Below are 18,912 nucleotides of genomic sequence, written 5' to 3' on the forward strand. Positions count from 1 at the left end.
ACATGTTGACCGCCATGCATATCAGTGAAAACAAAAGGCTTCAAACAAGCGATAAATTCTTTGTCTATATATCAACAAGCCACTGTCCCTTTTGATTGGTGCAAACTGTCTTGGAAACACCACGCCGCGCGGCAAGCGGACAATAGTTGATCCTCGAGTCGCCCAAGACTCAACATCGTCAGCTTGCCTCTGAGAGGTCATGGCGAGGGTCTCGGCGCCGGCATCATTATGTGTCACTCACCACTAGAGATACTTTTACAAAGCCTTTTCAACAGAGCAATATCTCACGAAGCTATCCATCCCAGCCAAATATCGATTAGCTATTCAGAAATACCTAGTTGTGGGTTGGAACGTGGTATGAAAAGCAACTGTAGAGGCTAAAAACACGGCCTTTTGATGCTCTTGGAGTTGCGTTGTCAAAAGCAGTTGGGGTTCCGAGTCTTGGTGAATCCTGCTCGGCGAGTTCAGTGGGTGTGTGCGCTTTGGCTACTGAACCCACATTCTGCACAGTTCTCTACTATCCTATTCGTCGATTTCCCATGCCTACCTCCTACCACCAACAGCAGCGCAGTTGTGTATGGTTGTCTGTTGTTGCCTTAGGCCACAGCACTTGAACCTTTTTGGGGGTGATTCAGTGTGGGCTAGCGCTACAACCACCTGTACCTCACCCGTGCATCCACCTCAATTCTTTCCTGCCTCTCCACCAGTGCATTTTCCATCCACCACCACCCTTCACCCGCCAGGCCTTTAGACTACCCAGCACGTCACTTGTCCACTTCCTTTCTTCAATACCTCCTTTGGTCAAGATCAATGGTACTTGCTGCCTGGAGGCCATTTGTTAATGACTTGTAAGTTGTTCTCCTGCCCTCTGGTTACTGGCCCTGTAAGGGTCAGCAAGTTTCCCGTCACGAGCCATCAAGCCCAGCCTCGTAGCGGCGCGCTCCCATCCTGATATCCCTATCGGGTATGACCTCAGCTATCCATGGGATGCGCCGCGTCGATGGAGATGACTTTTCTTGATGATTCTGATGGTCTGGTGACCCGTCATGGCCTTCTGGCTTCGGCTGACTGCCACAATGGCATCGCCATCAACTTTCAGCCTCGTCTCCATCGACCGCGTCCCCGCGATGCGACGAGGCCGATAGCTTGGTCATTATTTGAATTACACTGTATATTCTATGATTATCCCGGTCGCCAGACGTCAATCATCACGCGTTCTTTGCGCTTCTTCTCCTAAGCGATGAGGCGATGGGCTAACGTCGTGTCATCCATAGCCGGCAGCCTTGACTTAGACCATCATCATGTCTAGCCCCCTCGAACCCGGTCCCACAAACGGGTACCGGTCGCCGGAGGGCGATTCCCCCTCACCAATAGTCGCTGCCGGGCACCAGAGCGATAGCGACCTCTCAGATATGCGCGAGAATGCCACACGTCTCGCTTCATCGTCGCCGTCCCCGGATCCCAACGACTCGACCGGTTACATGAATGGCGCCCCTGACTTTGCTGAAACGGAAAGCTCTGGTGACGAAAATAACGCATCTGATGACGCCGACTTCGATATGGATGAAGACGCGGCGTCCGTTGTCCAGAGCGAGGGAGTCGGTGACGTCCAATCGAGCTCCAACGACTCCCAGCAGCCCATGAAGCGGAAACCTGCCGCTAGAGAGGATGACTTTATCAAGGCGAACCCCGAGCTATACGGATTGAGACGGAGTGTACGGTCTTTGCCCGCTCACGCACATTACCACACTAGCTAACAGCACTCTGTAGTCCCGCCCGACGCAACAGCGTAGAATGGTTGGTTGGACTCGATCTTTCCATCAGTGACTATAGCTAATGACATGGCAATAATAGGTCGATTCTTCTGATGAATCCGAATCCGACGCAGCTCCCATCAATAGGAGAACCGTCAAAAGAAGACGCGTCGAGACACCCAGACAATGTAAGCTTCATCACCTTAGGCAACTCGATGAGAGCGGCTTATCAATGCTAACCCCCATTTCTGTAGCTTCGAAACGAGGCACGCCGGCACGACAACCGTCGACGGATTCTGATTCCGACTCTGATAACTACGGCGGTGCACGCGCAAAGAGTCTCCAGAAGAAGGCACGACGTCAGCGTGAGGCCCAGCCGAACCTTCTCACCGAGAAACGCTGGTCGAGCAGACGGGCCGCCCAAGTACAGCAGGGTGCCTATGAGGAGAGCGATGTTGATGACGAGGAAGACGGATCCGAGCTCACGCCCAACTACTACGCAGCGGACGTTGTTGACGACTCCCCATACATTGACAAAGTCCTTAGACACAAGCTCAAGGATGACCTCGAGCTCAGTTGGAGTTCAACGAGGAACGATTTCGAGTACTATATCAAGTGGCAAGGAAAGTCACACCTTCACGACACATGGGAGACGACGGACACTCTACGTGGCATGCGAGGCTACCGGAGAGTCGAGAACTACTTCCGAACCATCGTGGAGAATGAGCTTCTGATTCGATTTGGCGAGGACATCCCTCCCGAGACCAAAGAACAATTCTTCCTGGATCGCGAACGAGCCGAGGAAGCATTGGAAGACTATACCAAGGTGGACAGGATCGTTGCTGTCCGCGATGGCGATGATGAGACTGAATACCTCGTCAAGTGGAAGGGCTGCTACTACGACGAGTGTACGTGGGAAGCAGCATCTGCCATCAGTTCGGACTTTCAGGACAAGATTGACCAATTCCTGGATCGGTCTTCGCGCTCATGGGTTTCTGACCGCAAGGAATCGAACCCGGAGACGCGGACAAGGATGACCAAGCTTGAGGCGCAACCCAACTACATCAAAGGCGGCGAACTGCGCTCTTTCCAGCTCAGAGGTCTCAACTTCTTATGTCTCAACTGGACCCGTGCCAACAATGTCATTCTTGCTGATGAGATGGGTCTCGGCAAAACTGTCCAAAGCGTGTCGTTCCTCAGTTGGCTGCGCAACGAGCGTGAGCAGGAGGGCCCCTTCCTCATTGTTGCGCCCCTCAGTGTCATTCCTGCGTGGGGCGATACCTTCGACAACTGGTCCCCTGACATGAACTATGTCGTCTACCTCGGGAATGAGACATCTCGCAGCACCATCCGTGACAACGAGCTGATGGTCAATGGCAATCCTAAGAAGCCAAAATTCAACGCCCTTATCACCTCTTACGAGATGATTCTCCAGGATTGGCAGTTCCTTCAGCAAATCAAATGGCAGGCTCTGCTTGTCGACGAGGCCCATCGTTTGAAAAATAAGGAGTCTCAACTGTATGCGAGACTTGTCAGTTTCGGGGTGCCTTGCAAGATTTTGATCACCGGCACCCCCATTCAGAATAACCTAGCTGAGCTTTCCGCACTAATGGACTTTCTCAATCCCGGCAAAGTCGTCATTGATGAAGAGTTGGAGAATCTTGCTGGTAATGACACCCAAGAGAAGCTGCAGGACCTGCACAAGTCGATCGCCCCTTATATCTTGCGTCGCACAAAGGAGACTGTCGAGTCCGATCTTCCACCCAAGACTGAGAAGATTATTCGTGTCGAGCTTTCGGATGTCCAATTGGAATACTACAAGAACATCCTCACCAGGAATTACGCCGCACTGTCCAATGCTACAGGCCAGAAGAACTCATTGCTCAACATCATGATGGAGCTGAAGAAAGTCAGCAATCACCCTTATATGTTCCCTGGTGCCGAAGACAGAGTGCTCGCTGGTAGCACCCGTCGGGAGGACCAAATCAAGGGTCTGATTGCTAGCAGTGGAAAGATGATGCTCCTCGATCAACTGCTCACAAAGCTCAAGAAAGACGGCCACAGGGTCCTCGTTTTCAGTCAGATGGTCAAGATGTTGGATATCCTCAGTGACTACATGGCCCTCAGGGGCTACAAATTCCAGCGCCTTGACGGCACGATCGCTGCGGGCCCTCGTCGTATGGCAATTAACCATTTTAACGCTGAGGACAGCGACGACTTCTGCTTCCTGCTTTCCACCAGAGCAGGTGGCTTGGGTATCAACTTGATGACAGCCGACACCGTCGTTATTTTCGACTCCGACTGGAACCCACAAGCTGATCTGCAGGCTATGGGACGTGCTCACCGTATCGGGCAGAAAAAGCCTGTCAGCATCTATCGATTGGTGTCGAAAGAAACAGTCGAAGAGGAAGTTTTGGAGCGAGCTCGCAACAAGCTTCTGCTTGAGTACCTCACGATTCAAGCTGGCGTTACTGATGATGGTAAGGCATTCCGCGAGGAAATGAACAAGAAGGGCCTGAGGATCGACGGACCAAACTCCGCCGAGGATATTCAGTTGATCCTCAAGATGCGCTCGCAGAAGATGTTTGAGCAAAGCGGCAACCAGGAGAGACTTGAACAACTCGACATCGATTCAATCTTGGAGAATGCTGAAATCACGAAGACAAAGGTCGACGACAAGATGAACCTTAGCAGTGGCGGCATTGACTGGGACAATTTCATGCAATACACCGATGTCAAGGTGGATGACTTGGCACTCGACTGGGACCAGATCATTCCTGCCGATGAACTTGCTGTCATCAAAGCTGAGGAAGAACAACGCAAGAATGAAGAGTACGTGGCAAAGGTTGCTGCCGAAAGCGCTCCACGTAGGGCGGCAATGAAGAATCGGAACGAAACGGACAGATCCGACCGCCTTGCGAAGAAGCGACAGAGGGAGGAACAGCAACGCCGGGAAGCCGAAGAACAACGTGCCCTGCTGTCTGATCCTAGGCGCCCACTGAACGAGAAAGAAACGCGGAACCTTCTCAAAGCCTTTTTCCGTTACGGTTCTATGGAGGACCGCGGTGACGAAATCATCCAAGAGGCCCGACTTGGCGAACGCGACCGTGACTACATCAAATCCATCTTAGACGACTTCGTAAAGACTTGCGAAGATGCACTCAACGACAATAACGCACGTCTTATGGACGATGAACGAAAACTTGGAAAGTCATTGACGAAGAAGGATAAAAAAGCTGTTCTGGTCGACTTCGGCGAAGTGCGGAAGATGAATGCCGAGACAGCTGTTGAACGCCCGCGACAGCTTCGCCTGTTGAGGCAAACCATTCGGAAGAATGATGATTTCAAGACATTTCGCCTTGCTGACGCGACCAAGGCCGCGCATTACTCCTGTGAATGGGGCGCGCGAGAGGATGGGATGCTGCTTGTCGGTATCGACAAGTATGGGTTCGGCGCTTGGGCGCAAATCCGGGATGACGATGAACTGGAAATGTCGGACAAGTTCTTCCTTGAAGAGCATCGTATCGAAAAGAAGGAGGAGCGAAACAAGGGAGCCGAAAAGGTGGTCAACTCCCCTGGTGCTGTCCACCTCGTTCGTCGTTCAGAGTATCTGCTCTCTGTTCTTCAGGCCAAGCACTCAGGCGACCCGCTAGCTCACAGAGCCGTCGAGAATCACCATCGGAATAACAAGAGGCTGGCAAACGGACATCGTCGCAACGACGTTGGCAGTGGCGCGGCATCTCCTGCTCCACCGGCCCCTAAGAAGAGCGGTTCGCACCGAGACAGAGAACGCAGCCACACCGACCATCATCGCAGCCGTAGCAACGTCGATGAAAAAAGTACGCCCCGTCCAGACTCAAAGAGAAAGCACTCTGGTCATGACGAGGGTCGCATCCCCAAACATCGGAGAATGGACGAGACGCGGCGCACAAAGAGCAATGGCGATGAGCAGCACTCTCCGAAGGCTGATCGACCTCGGCACCGTGATGAAGGCGAGCGCAGCAACAAGCACCGCCGCCCGGAAGATCATCGGCATGGAGATGATCGTCGTCGTTTGAGCAATACCCCGCGAGCCAGCCAACCCGATAGTGAACGGCGGAACCAAGCCTTGCGCCGACTTGAACAACTCCGCAAAATGGGAGACAACAAGGAGGAGAGAGAGAAGGATGCGGATGCCATGCTGTGGTATCTCCTAAAGCCCGTCCGAGGGAACTTTGAGGCAATTCTTGTCACGACGAAGGAGAGAATCAAATCCAGCAAAGAGCGTGCTAGGATATTTGGCGAGGAGCTGGTTGTGATTGGTAACTTTCTAGACCGTGAATTCGTTCAAGAACGAGACGATGCGCTCAAGAACCGCTTCTGGTAGGTCTTGTGGACCCTGTGGGCGATACGAAGCTAACCAGACCACAGGGAGTTCCTGGCGAACCTATGGCCTGTTGACAGCACCAGTAATGAGGTGACGGGCGAGCGGTTGAGCGCCATGTATAGAGTCCTGCGTGACAGAGAGGTGAAGAAGCACAACGGAGGTCAGCCGGCAGCGGCGCCAACAAATGGCACGGCAGCCACCTCCTAGGTGTAAAGTCTAACATCATAAAAGCAACGGAGAGACGCACGACCATTTGTTTTGCGCAGTCTCGATTCAGTCTCAACACATGTCTAATTTTAGCATTGGCCTGGCGTTTCGGTATTAAGGGGGAAGTCGATTTTTTTTTTATCGAGGCGAGGGAATGAAAGATAAACTACATACCCGGACTTGCATGGTACAGGACGACCCGATTTGGAGTTTTGCGAAAGCATCATGTCTTCATCTCCTGCGGTTAAGATTTTATTTTGGGGAGATAAGGATGGTTAGGCTGGTGTGGCATACTTTAACGGTTGACCTGGCGAAGCCAAGCAAGCCTTGCGGCATTGCAGCGGCCGGTCACATGACGTTAGCCTTGCGAATGTCCCAAGGAGCGTAGCCTTGTCGGCCGCGACGCAAGTGGGCATGGACCTTCTATGCCCACGGCGTCGGCTCACATCAGTACTGGCAAACAGCGAAAGGGAGAGGGTCGCGATTCAGCGCCCTCAGTGGAGAGAGAGACACCCCGTCACTCATGTTAAATATTTGCAAGCAGCGGGAAGAGAGTTGACGCGCGCGCACACGCTGAAAAACAAGGGGAGCCTGCATGTGTCTAGGTTTTGTTTCGGGGCCGGTGGGAAGAGGCCTGATTCATGAGTGTGGTGCAAGCGCGCAGGGAGGGTCTAGAGAAAGCCCATCCACCGGATATGTCACGGCGCAAACAGCATCATGAAGACGTTGCGGAATATAAACCGTTCGGCTTATCGATTCAACATTTCTTGTCCCGTGATTGCATTGGTGCCTAAAGCCATATCCCAGGTTTTACATTCCGGTGCAGAAAACGGTGGGCGATGTTTGGCGGTGGTGGTGGTGTCATGGGCCTGAGTCCGCTGTCAAAGCCTGTCAAAAGTCTAAGGGCCCGAGTGTTAGCCGAGGCCGCCTGGCAGCCGGCCGTCGTTGGGACAATTATGGCCCGAACTGGCCACCACTCTCGGAAAGACGACACCATATTGAACACCAGAAGAGTTGAGACTGCCATGTCATCTTGCGATGAGTGATATATTAACGCTATGGATCGTTCCGTGTTAGGGCGTAGGACGCCTCTATCTGTTAGCACTACACCCCTTGGGCGTTTCTGGGGAAGCTTGTGCGCGCGCACGCGTGTGGTGCCCGGCGCAATGAAGCCCTCGCTTGCGGTAGCCTCCATGTGAGCCGTGTGATGGAGTTTCCACATTCAGGATGAGGGCTTTTTATACAGAATGGCAGGCGATATTTATATACATGATACTGATGCGCCGTGATCCCGGCCAACTCCGTACGTGAAATAGCTCCAGTAGACCAACACCTGGGGCCCGAACTCTTCGGTACCGGCAGGCCGATGCCTTTCTATGAATACCTAGGTGAAAAATATGATAAACGCCAAGTAGTCACATGAACGAAAACCCCTCTGTGAATCATGCTCAGTCTATCAACGTCTCCATCCCTTGAGGAATCGACCCAGGGGATATCGTCTCAGCGGACCGCCGTCTTTCATGCATAGGCGTTGTGGGGCGTCCTTCATTGCTGTTTTTGCCCCCGTCAATCGTGACACTGGCGTGCGGTAATGATTTCGGCCTTTCCGATAGAGACGGTTTTGACATCTTTTCAAAAGGTCTCGCAGGCAGGGAGGCGTCGTCCTCCTGCCCCTTGGTGTCCAGATTCTCAGCACGCTTGTAGACGGAGCTTTGAATGGGCTTCTGGACGGGTCGCAGAGGCGGGAGGAGCTGGGACTCGACTTTGTCTTCAACGTATTTGTAATGCTGGTTGTCCAACTTGCCAGCCAAGGTTTCCTGGGGCATGTCGGCAAGCTCGCGGTTCTTCTGGGTCTTAAACGTCTGAGCGACGCTGTTTCTGGGCGGCTGAATCGGCTTCTTGTTGGACTTTCGGAGCTTCTTGGTGGACGCCTTCTTGGGGTTCTTTGCCGACGCATTGCCTGCAGAAGCAACCGAAGCTTCCTGGCCAACAAAAGAAAGCTTACTTTGCTTGGGTTTGGTGGCCTTCTTTGAGGCCTCTGCGGCCTTAATTTTGGGGCTTGCTGTAGGTGTTGGAATGCTCTGGACGGGGTCAACAAGCTTGCGCTTCATGGTCTCCGATGCAGTGCTAGGACCAGACTTGGTAGGCGAGCCTGGCGTGGGCGAAATAAGCTGCACCTCGAGGTTATCCCTGACAAGTCTGTCCCGGCGCCGCTGATCCTCTCCCTCGCTGAGGTACGCGGATTGGTCACCGCGAGGCTCGTCGAAGCGAGGCAGAGCGGCCCAGTGAGCAACATCGTCACACTTTCCACGAACCACGAGATCCCAGCAGTCCTTGAAGTCATTGTGCTGCGGTTCTGAATCCGTGTTGATCCAGGCGGTGAAACCGTCCCTCCGACTGCGCGTGACCTGGCAGAGCTCTTTTACGAGCCTTCGGACGCCTGGAATTTTCAAGCTTGTGCCGACAACAATGACCGCGTCGGGGCGCGACTTGAGGTCCACGCTCGACACTCTCCCAATGGCCTCTTCGTCCGGATTGAACTCATTGTAGAGCACCATCCTGGGGCGCAGGCGACCAATGCCGTGACTCCGTCTTTGCTCGTACTGGGTTCGGAGTTGGTCGATTGTTTTGCACTCCTCACATAGCGGGGCCTCGTGGCCCACGAAAAGCTCCGTCTTTAGCGGTCGGATATCGGTGCATTTCGAGCAGACCATGTGCTCGACGCTCCCGTGGAGCTGAATTGTTTTGGGCCATGGGCCCTTTACATTGAGGGGAACATTGGTCTTCAACGGCTCCATGTTAGTGTCGATGCAGTCCACGTTTTGGCTGTAAAGGCGTAGGAGTCGGTTTTCTGCGGCAAGCGACGCCAGTAGGTGGTGAAATTTGGTGGGCTTGGCCGCCTTGACCATAGTAGCCAGGTCGCAAATCATTTTGTGGAATTTCTCGGTAGAGGAGTCGTGCTTGTAGACTGAGGCGTCGAACAAGTGTTTGCCCGAGCCTTTCGTTTTGTGCTCGTTAGGGAGCGTTGCGAAAAGGCCCGTTTTGGACCGAAAATCAGGAATGCCAGCAGAAACAGAAATGCCGGCACCCGCAATTACGACAATCTTCTTCCGTTTCTTTAGGGCGGAGACGAGGCGGGCCAGGTTTCTGTCGTCCACGTCGCATTCGTCCAGGTTGAGATGCTCCGTAGTACGCTCCTTGGGCGGTGTTACCTTGCGCCGCTTTCGGGGAGGCTGGCCATCAGGAGCATCGTTGGCGTTGACGTTGATTGAGTCGGCCGCGTCGTCGAGCTTGATGGCGGGTACGGAGTCGTCAGCAAGCTCCAGCTTGATTGGTGATTGGGCGCCGGAGGGCATGGAGGACGTGGGCGAGGGGTATCGTTTTGACGCGTCGAGAGCGACTTCGGGCGACGAGGGTATTGATGGGGACTTTGACAGAACTGAGAGGGGCGAGGAGAGGGTGGAATCCGAGGGAGAAGAGATCTGATGGTGCGCGTCGACGTCCATATCCGAGGAGGCGGAAGGCGTTGCGTCCATTTTGAGGTGAGCGGTCGGGGAGGAAGGGGAGGAGGACGAACAAAACAACCAAGAGACGAGGCGCAGGTACATCGGCGAAACGTCCTATACCATGGCTATTGTTCGACGCTTTACGGGGTTGTGAGGTCCTTTCTCCGAAAATTGTATGAAAGAGTTTACTTTGTTGGCGGGAAGGTGAGAAGAAGTGTCGTTGAAGAAAGACAAAGTGTGGAGAGCGGACGGGCGAGGGTAACTTAACAAGTACATAACCGTAGCATATGCTTGCAGACGTACATGGATTGGGGGGGAGCACGGAGGAAGAATGGGTACCGGGGGGGGAGAGGGAGGCGGCGGCGGAAGCTGGATGTGGGAGCGGACGTGACTTGGAACACACGCCAAAAGCGAGACGGGGTGGAAAAGCCTGAGGTGCTGTCAACACAAGTCGGGATAAGCCCGACCAGCAGCAGTGCGAGATCAGATTGGTCCGGTCAGTGCCGGCGCGGCAGCAAAGAATGTGGGTGGGTGAGTGAGAGAGAGAGAGAGGGAGAGAGACAGGAGAAAGAAAGAAAGAAAGGGTATGGGACGCGGCGGCGGTTAGTGCTTCGCTGTCGCGCTCTGATGAGCTGGTACTGATGCTGATGCTGATGCTGCCGCTGCTAACGTCTGGGTTTGTGCGCACGCGCTCCTCTGTGTTTTGGTTCCGACTTTTCCAAAGTAGAGAGTCGCCCACCTAATCTCGCGTTAGGTCTCGGGTCTCTTCTCTCCTAATGCTCGCTCCTATTCGGCTGGGAGAGAGTTCTAGCTTTTAACAGTTGATGGTTTGGCCCCACTACATGTACATGTCCGCCGCAATTTGCAGAAAAGATACATTGATCCCCGGCCCTTCGTCCGTTCTCTGGCCTCCCCTCATCCTCTTGTTCTCCCATTTCCCCTCTTCTTCGACTCCCCTATGCATCCCGTCGTCTCCATCTCTCTCGTCATTTGAGCCATGCAACCTCTAGGGTAATGACGGTCAACCTATTACTTTACTACACTAACAAGACCATGACTCGGCACGTGCCTCGGAAACAATGATTCCTTTATCCCGCACCTAGCCCGTCTTCTGAACATGATTTTCACGGACCAAAACCTACATCGAGTCCCTGCCCCCCGCGTCTGGACGAAAGACAGAACATTGTCCCCAGAGTTTTGAAGCGCAATGCCTCGGGGGGTGGGGTTGTGTTCTTGAACAGGAGGTCATGCCTGGAAAAGGTGATCGATGGTCAAGTTGCGGGTTGGAATAAGCTTACGGCGGCTGTCTATCCAACAACGGTGAGTGTGGCCTGTCGATCCAGCGGTGAGCTGCAGTAAGATGCAACACGACAGCAACGATTCAACTCGCCCTCAAGTCTCCATGCGGGGCCTGTCTCCACGACTGTCAAATGTCGGATGCGACTGCAGTTAACCTAACGTACCTTGCCGCAGCAATCGTACTGTCGCTGTCGCTGTTACGGCTCGTGCGGTCTGCAACTACCATCTCATCTCGCCGCAGAAACCAGAGTTGGCAAACACGACATCAATAAGCGGACGAGCTGAAGACATCCCAACAGAAAAGAAGGTTGTATCGAGCTGGGCGGGTGCCTTTGTCACGTCTAGGTGGCTCGATGTTGAAGGCTTGAGCAAAAGTCTGTTGTTTATTTATCCTAGTGTCTTTGCCGTCAACAATGGCGTCGGTCCACGGCAAAGCAAGGCGGCCGAGAGTCGCGGGGGGCCAAAAGTGACAAAAGCACCACATAATACAACACACCTCTGTAGGCATCGGCGCCCACATGGGTCACAAGGTAGACGAGTCGGACGGAGTGGACACCCACCCGTTGCCCGGAAACACCTCAGATTCTGCCATATCAGTTCAGTGTTGTGTTGTCGTCTACCCCTTGTCACAATCGACGAGGTGCTTGGCTTGAGATGCAGGGGTCATCGGCTGGACGTCACAGGTCCCTTCCTTCCCCACGAACACAACTTGCGCCTGCCAACTTGCATCAACCACAACAGGAATAGTATACCGTATACAGAGTCCGGACGGATACACTCGCGAGATCCTCATAAAGCTATCAGACAGACTAACAGCAAGGGGTATCGCGGTCGCTGTAAGGGGTATAGTGTGCTGGCAGAAACTGGGATCTGTATATAACTCTTATCTTACGTAACGGCTGTGTACATTGTACTTGCTAACGGCGGGCTGGCTGGTTGGCAACGGAGGTGGATGGGAGGGTGCAAAGGTTGACCGCCTTCTATGTAAGGACTAACGCAGAGAACATCCGCTAGCTATCATAGGATATCTGTTAGCTACTTTTGGCTAGTTTATCTACTAGCTCTATCCGGATCTCGCGAGTGTATCCGTATACGGTGCTCACCAGCCAGCCTCAGTGTGGCTCAACTTGTCACCGAACTCCTCCAAACCAGGCTTAGCTTGGAAGAGACAGTCTCCACCCCGCCTCGAGCCTTGGGCGAAGTTGAGGCTGAGGTAGAGGGGGGGGGGCCGAATGGGGCTCCTTCATTGTTCAGCCCCGTCTCCATTGGTCCGTTACACCTGGTTAAGATTCGCGGTCCACCTAACAAGTCAATGTTAACGTCTGGGATGGGATGCATCCTTCCACACTCCAGCCACACTTCGCATCACCTTTCAATTATCCTCGCATCGTGCCATCAAGCCTCACCAAGGTCACCAACCACACCAGAACGACATCATCTCGTAGTTGCAGTGTTCTGTAAGAAGTGCCTCTCCTGGCTCATCGCATGATCTCTCACAGGCTTCGTTCGATCTGATCTTAAAATGAGCTTCTGTCGGCTGTCAGAACTGCTGCCTTGAAACAATCACTCTAGCCTCGTCCATTCGCCGCAGTGGTCACTTATGGATACACTTGCGCAATAGACATCAAGTCCCCGAATCGATGTCAATGGCTGAATCGAAGATGCCCCTCATTCTCGAAAGCGGCATGAACGGGCCTATGCAGGTCGACCAGCTCGACGTCGATGACCTCTTCGGCGACGGCGTTGGTCTGTCTCTCCACACCGCCCGCCCTCCTACCAAGCATTTACGCCAGAGGATAGATGAGCTGCGGACTCGCGGTTGCTGCCAGTGAGAAGCCACTCCTTCCTTCAGCGGTCTTTGTCGTTCACTCACACTACCTATATAGGGGAGTAGCATGGTCGAAATCCGGCGCCATCGCCTCCATTTCCCCTGACGGAAAGACCTTGGAAGCCAGGTTTCTCCGCTCTCATCCCGATGATGGCAATTGGGGTCTCAGCGAACCCACAAAGGTTGACCTCATTACCATCAACGCCGCTAGCCCCATAGTGCATTTGGTTTGGGCTTCAACAGCGAACCCCGAGCTTGCCGTCATCGATGCGACTGGTCGAGTTGCCATCTTAACTTATTCCATCACATTGAACCGTCCCTTTGCAACGCGAAAGTGGGATTATGATCCGAGTGATGATCTCCACGCAATCGTCGGCAGCTACTGGCTTCCACTTGCACCCCAGGCCAAACAGGTAGCCTCCCATCAGACCCCCGTCACTCCTTCACGCAACTAACTGTTCAGTACTATGTGAGCCATGGACCGGCCGTCAAGGATGGCAACCAGTATCGGTACGAAAGCTCCTTCGTACATGCCTACGGCCCCTGGCATCCTAATACCTCCAAGAGCGCACTCCTATGCGTCACCACAAACGGCCATCTCAAAATGTTCTGGGCTCAGAACAACAATAAGATTGAGGAAACCACGCTTGAACTCGAAAGTGTCAATTCTTCGGATGACTTGATTACGCATGCAGCGCTTCACAGTGACAAGAGTAGGCACTAGGTATGGTCCTTTGGTGACGAGATTCTCTGACAAGCTCTAGGTAACCTATGGATTGCCCTGGCGACAACCTCAAAACAGTTGCGCCTTGTGCGAGTTGGCATCAATTGGGGCTTGCCGCAGTCTCAATCCGACAACAAGCCGCCCCCGGGCAGCCAGGCGCTCAACCCAACCCTGCAAGAGAAGCATGTTGCAATCACCAGCTGGCTGCCCAGTGGCTCGTCTACCACACCAATCGACTCCGCCACAAACCAACTAACCCACCTGGAGATCCTACCGTCAACTCTGGACCACACAGGCCAGGGCTGGGCTCCTCTCATCATCCTCGCAGTTCGCACTTACTTGCCAACACCCAACACTCCCTACCAGGAAACACAAAGCATTATCGACAAGTGGGAGGTTCTCAATGACCAGGCACAGAGCCTTCATCCGGCGTTCGAGCAATTGGGAAGTCGCAGCAACAGCACAGGTGCGGGCCCAGCTGTAAGTTAGCCTATCCTGTTGACAAAGAGTTGGGTCTAACAGTCAAAGCCCACATCCCGACTCAAAAAGCATGACCCCGTCATCGTCAACAAGGTCATAATTGGCGTTCATACTCTTCAGTTTGGCAGGGTTATTTGCTTGGCCTTCAGCGATGGTTCAGTAGAATACCGCGACAGGTTCACACTGCAGGAGATCTACAATGAGATCAACCTTGACAGAGTCATGACACTGAACCAGGTGGGCTTCTCCTTCCAGGACGAATCGCCTTGTAGGTCAAACTTTGGTGCTTTACGTTCGTGCTCCGACTCACTGGCTGCTTAGGTCTGCAGATGGCATTTTCCCCAACAAACTGTTCCGTTGTCAAGATACAGGAAGATGGCAAGGCCAAGTGGAGCAAGCTACATTATCCCTTGGGTGATATTGGAAACTCCAGCCAAGACGGTAATTTTGCATTATCCAGTCTCTCCGAAACTATGCTGACATCGAACAGCACCATATGCCGCCACGTTGGCAGCATTGACAGTAGCTGCCTCGACAGCAACGTTCAATAACATAAATTACGACGATATCCTGGCTGTCGCCCGACCATATGCAGACAAGAAGCGTACGTTTGCTTGATAAGCGCTCGTCAACTGCGATAGCTGACCCCTTGTAGGTTTCACATTCGATTGGATCAACGAGATCGTGCGCATGCTCAAGGTTCCCGTCGACTACTCCGAGGATACCCACCACGATAGTCTCGTTAGAAATAGCTCTTTGCAGATGTGCTTGAGCATCCTCAACCACCTTGGCTACAAAGGCATGTTCCAGCCTCGTTCCTTTGGCGGCAAGTTTGCTATGCTGGCGCTCAACGCGCGCAACGTCGTCATTCTCATCACAATCGCGAGCAACACCCCCGTCAACATCCGCGAAAAGCTCAGCCCGCTCGACGAGCACGAGGTTGTTGACGCGCTCGCTGGCTGCGCAAAATGGTCTCTTGACCTTCTGTCCTGGCTCACGGATTCTCTCTTCGCCCTCCTAGATGACCCGCAATTTCTTGCCCTCCTCACGCCACAGCGCTTCTCTGAAATGAGCACCTACCTGCAATCCCGCTCCGATGTCTCCCTCCACCTGCTCCTGTGCTCCTCAACACGCGGCTTTCTCTCTGCCGTATGCCGCCGTATCTTACACCTCGAGATCCTCTCAAATCGTGCCATTGAGTTCTACGAGCGCCGGGCCGCCATGCAGAACGCCACTGACCCATCTGCACAGGCCAAGGGTCCGCATGTCGTTCTCTATAAGGCTTACCAAAAGATGCAGCGCGTCACCTCGGGCAGCCTGATCAAGGTGCAAGAGTTTGACCGTCTCCTCACGGTTCTCAACAACGACATCCGCTCCGCATACCAGAGCTCTCTCGCATCCCTAGCGGCCAAGAACCCCCCCGGCCCCGGTGGACAGAAAGCGATTGACGCACAAATTAAGAATGCCCAGATTCACTGCGAGCTCAACATGCTGCTCGCGTCGTCGCCGCCGCCGGCTTTTCATCCCGTCCTCCTTAAGTTCTTCAACTCGGATCTCAAGGCGTACCGCGCCCAGGCCGATCCCTCCAAGCTCTTCTTCGCCGACTTTGACCTCCTCGAGATCGACGATGATCGCCGCACGCTGGCGACGCGCAAGGCCAAGGGGCGGTATATCGACGTCTTCAAGCGTGTCGAGCTAGCCGCGCCGCCGGCCCGCGGCACGAAGGAGGGCGACGAGGCCAAAATGGCGCAATGGCGGCGATGTGTCCGGTGCTCGGCGGTCATGGAGGATGTATTTGGCTCCAGGCCAGGCTTCACGTTCGTCCTGGCTCAGCAGAGGAAGTGCTCCTGCGGCGGCCACTGGGGTCTCCTGCCCAGGGGAGCTCTCATAATATGAAGCAGCCGATAGGCGCAGCAGGATCTCAAGGAGGATTGAACAGATTCATTGAAAAGCCCATGGGCAATTATTTCGAGGATTAGGGGTACTGAACCCAGCTATAGCCAAGGCATGTGAATAGAGGAGTATAAGATGACATGCCATTCGCGACTTAGATATGTTTACACCTATTTATTGGATTTAATCTGACAGAAGTCCAACAACTTTCTGGTTTTTTACGCCTGTGAAAGACAAGGGGCTGTAGCTAATAGGGACACGCAGAGTAGTAGATCGACAAGACAAACCGTTGAAGTGTAATCTGGCGTTGAGCGAAGCATGGAATGCCATGCTCGTGCTGAGGAAAATGTTCGAGAGAATGTCGGTCCTTTTGTGTCAAGCACGACCTGATTTTGGCCCTTAGCCACCGTACACACACGAATGTAAAGTCGGGCCGTGCCTACAGGCATGTGCTACCGTCATCTCCCACCAAAGTCATGATGAACTAGTGGGAGGCGGATCTTGGTGGTACTCTCAGGCAATGGCGGTGCCTCTCTTTGGAAGCAGCTATGAGTTGGCAATGCCGGACCACGATCATCCACGTTTTCCCGAATGAAATGTGACTTTCGGCAGCAGGAAGCGGCGGCGGGGGTCGTGGTAGCTGCCGGAGGTCGCCTCGAAACCTGAAGGCCTTCGGAATAGCGTTGGAGACCAGGCTCGTGATAGGAGCCCTGGCCGGAGACTGTGCGCTGCTCCCTGTCCAGACGGGAGCAAACGGAATCGGGGGCCTAAGGGGGGAGGGAGGGGAGGAAAGGGAGATTTCTGACCAGTGAGTGCGATTCCTCGGTTTCAGCGCGGACTCGAGACTTTGAAGAAGCCTAGGAACCAACCATTCCCCATCGTTGGTTCGTGTGTCGTTTCGTAATACTTTGGGCTTTCAAAGGGGCCTACGATCTGGGCTTTGTGGCCGAGCCTGACATCGTGGTCTATTCCCAGCGATGAGTGATAAGAGCATTACAACCCTCGACGTCGTTGGCACATCACCATTATGTAGGATTGTGAAGGCGCACAGCTTCTTTGAATTAGCATTTTCGTCGATACAGGGCATAAACAGAAACTACACGATGGTTGGATTGGAAAGTCTGTCCAGACTGTCAACGGACCAGGGGTTCTCTTAGTCCGTATCGGCTCTCATGTCACTTGGTTCGAGTCTCCCGGGGAGGAACTGGTCTGTCGATAAACGAGATTGCCTTACTATGCCTTATCTCTGAGAAGATTCTAGACCCCAGGTTGGGAGTATCGGTGGATGCAAGCAAGATCAAGGAGGCGTTTCTGGAACGATCGCAAACCTATGATATTCGGTGGTCATTAACGTTGGTAAGGAGATGATGGCCAGGTTGCATCTTCAGCTCATGAACCACACCTAGGATCCCTCGGTACCAAGAGAACGTTGTCCAGTGATTCACCTTGGGATGAAGAGCGGATGCCTGATTCTCCCGAATGAGAAGGTGATCGTTTTCACATGTCACTTCACCTATGGCAAAGATGGCCAGCGGGTCGGTGTTGTGAGGCTTCCTCCCTGAAGGCTTCTGCAGGCCTTGCTGCCGCATGTTCAGGCGCGTGGTCCATGCGACTGCTAGGCACGGCGTCCATGCGACTGCTAGGCACGGCCAGTGTAGAAACCGTTGAGTATCCACCCCCCCCCCCGAGACACTTCCTTGCTTTTGCCAGGCACTAGGTCGAAATGGCTGTGTTGTCTCTGCCGTTTCCCCAAAGGCCCAGTCCGTAGTGAGCCTCCTAAGGATATTTCGACGTCCGCAACACAACCTCCACAGACAGCAGACACCATCGTTCCTGGCCAAAGAGCTGTGGATGCATGGATTCGTACAGTCCCCGTCGGCAATATCATTGCTGGCAAGATGCCCAAGCGCCGGTCTCATAGGTAAAATAACCCGCAGACGGGTCTAGGTAGCCAAGCAGCATGGAGGCGGAGCTCAAGAGTATGTCCTGGCGCGGATCATATGGGCCATGAACGAATGACGTGACGCGCAGGTCGGACGTGATTCCTGGAGCGTGCCATTCGAACCCCTTTTAATCCGGGGGAGATTGGTATACCTACTGGAAGATGATATGTGTGACAATAAGTATTCCTCAGGGCTGCGAACTGCTCAACATCCCTGGCCATGGGGCTGTGAATGATTCCACTGCCTCGTCAACCGCTGTGAAGATAGAAACACTGACCGTATGCGTAGGGATAAGCTGGCACCAATCAACCAAGGGTCTCTGAGCTGAGTACGCCACAGCTCCGCCGCCACATCTTAACGGTTCTATTAATTACCAGGCACGGCGCTCTACACTAAAGAAAGTGGTTGTTGCTCGAGGATGGCGAGCCGATGGCATGCTGGCCAAGATACTGGCTCTCGAATGAAACTGATTAGCCGACTTAGGTGCCATCCGCAAGGCTTGGTGCAGCCGATGGCCCATGAGTTGATGTGAGCCAGGTGGTAAGCCGTGCCGGAGTCCTCCCACCCTGCAGACCCGAGATGAAGTACTGGTGGTTTGGTTCGATGACGAGCCCTTGTAGAGCATACACATCGGAGTATCCATGGTTCGAGAAACACTACACTTGGTATACGGATATGAAGTTGGCTGGACGAGTGGCCGTCAAATTGTTCAAGAGCCCGATTGATAATTCGAGCTTAACGAACACGATACTTGAAAAGGCGGCGCAAACGACTGGAGGTGACAGTCCCTGATGGAAAGGAGGGTTGATGAATTGAGATTGGCAGCAGGGGTCGTCTAGAAAGAGCAAAGAAGGTTCGAAATGCAAACTGCACCCCCACCTTGCATCACTACCTGTGGGTAGGTAGGTACCT

At 53.6% G+C, this 18,912-nt stretch overlaps 3 protein-coding genes across 3 annotated transcripts; 2 read left to right on the forward strand and 1 right to left on the reverse strand.

Moving 5' to 3' along the window:
* Window positions 1–1,301: 1,301 nt before the first annotated feature.
* On the forward strand, window positions 1,302–6,327 carry LY79DRAFT_507071 (SNF2 family domain-containing protein; the record flags this gene model as incomplete). Its single annotated transcript, XM_060553786.1, has 5 exons — window positions 1,302–1,715; window positions 1,771–1,797; window positions 1,855–1,942; window positions 2,009–6,116; window positions 6,165–6,327. The coding sequence occupies 5 exons, from the start codon at window positions 1,302–1,304 to the stop codon at window positions 6,325–6,327; spliced, it is 4,800 nt and encodes a 1,599-aa protein (XP_060418687.1).
* Window positions 6,328–7,775: 1,448 nt separating this feature from the next.
* Window positions 7,776–9,863, reverse strand: LY79DRAFT_576280 (Sir2 family protein; the record flags this gene model as incomplete). The annotated part of the gene is made up of 1 exon (XM_060559782.1): window positions 7,776–9,863. One exon carries the CDS (start codon window positions 9,861–9,863, stop codon window positions 7,776–7,778), a length of 2,088 nt encoding a protein of 695 aa, XP_060418688.1.
* A 2,930-nt stretch (window positions 9,864–12,793) lies between these two features.
* On the forward strand, window positions 12,794–16,060 carry LY79DRAFT_506875 (RNA polymerase II mediator complex subunit Sin4; the record flags this gene model as incomplete). The annotated part of the gene is made up of 8 exons (XM_060553763.1): window positions 12,794–12,960; window positions 13,019–13,373; window positions 13,424–13,673; window positions 13,725–14,164; window positions 14,213–14,432; window positions 14,486–14,605; window positions 14,655–14,768; window positions 14,820–16,060. 8 exons carry the CDS (start codon window positions 12,794–12,796, stop codon window positions 16,058–16,060), a joined length of 2,907 nt encoding a protein of 968 aa, XP_060418689.1.
* Window positions 16,061–18,912: the final 2,852 nt, after the last annotated feature.

This window comes from Colletotrichum navitas (assembly GCF_030913465.1).
Source record: "Colletotrichum navitas strain CBS 125086 chromosome Unknown LY79scaffold_6, whole genome shotgun sequence".
In the NCBI taxonomy this organism is placed as follows: domain Eukaryota; kingdom Fungi; phylum Ascomycota; class Sordariomycetes; order Glomerellales; family Glomerellaceae; genus Colletotrichum; species Colletotrichum navitas.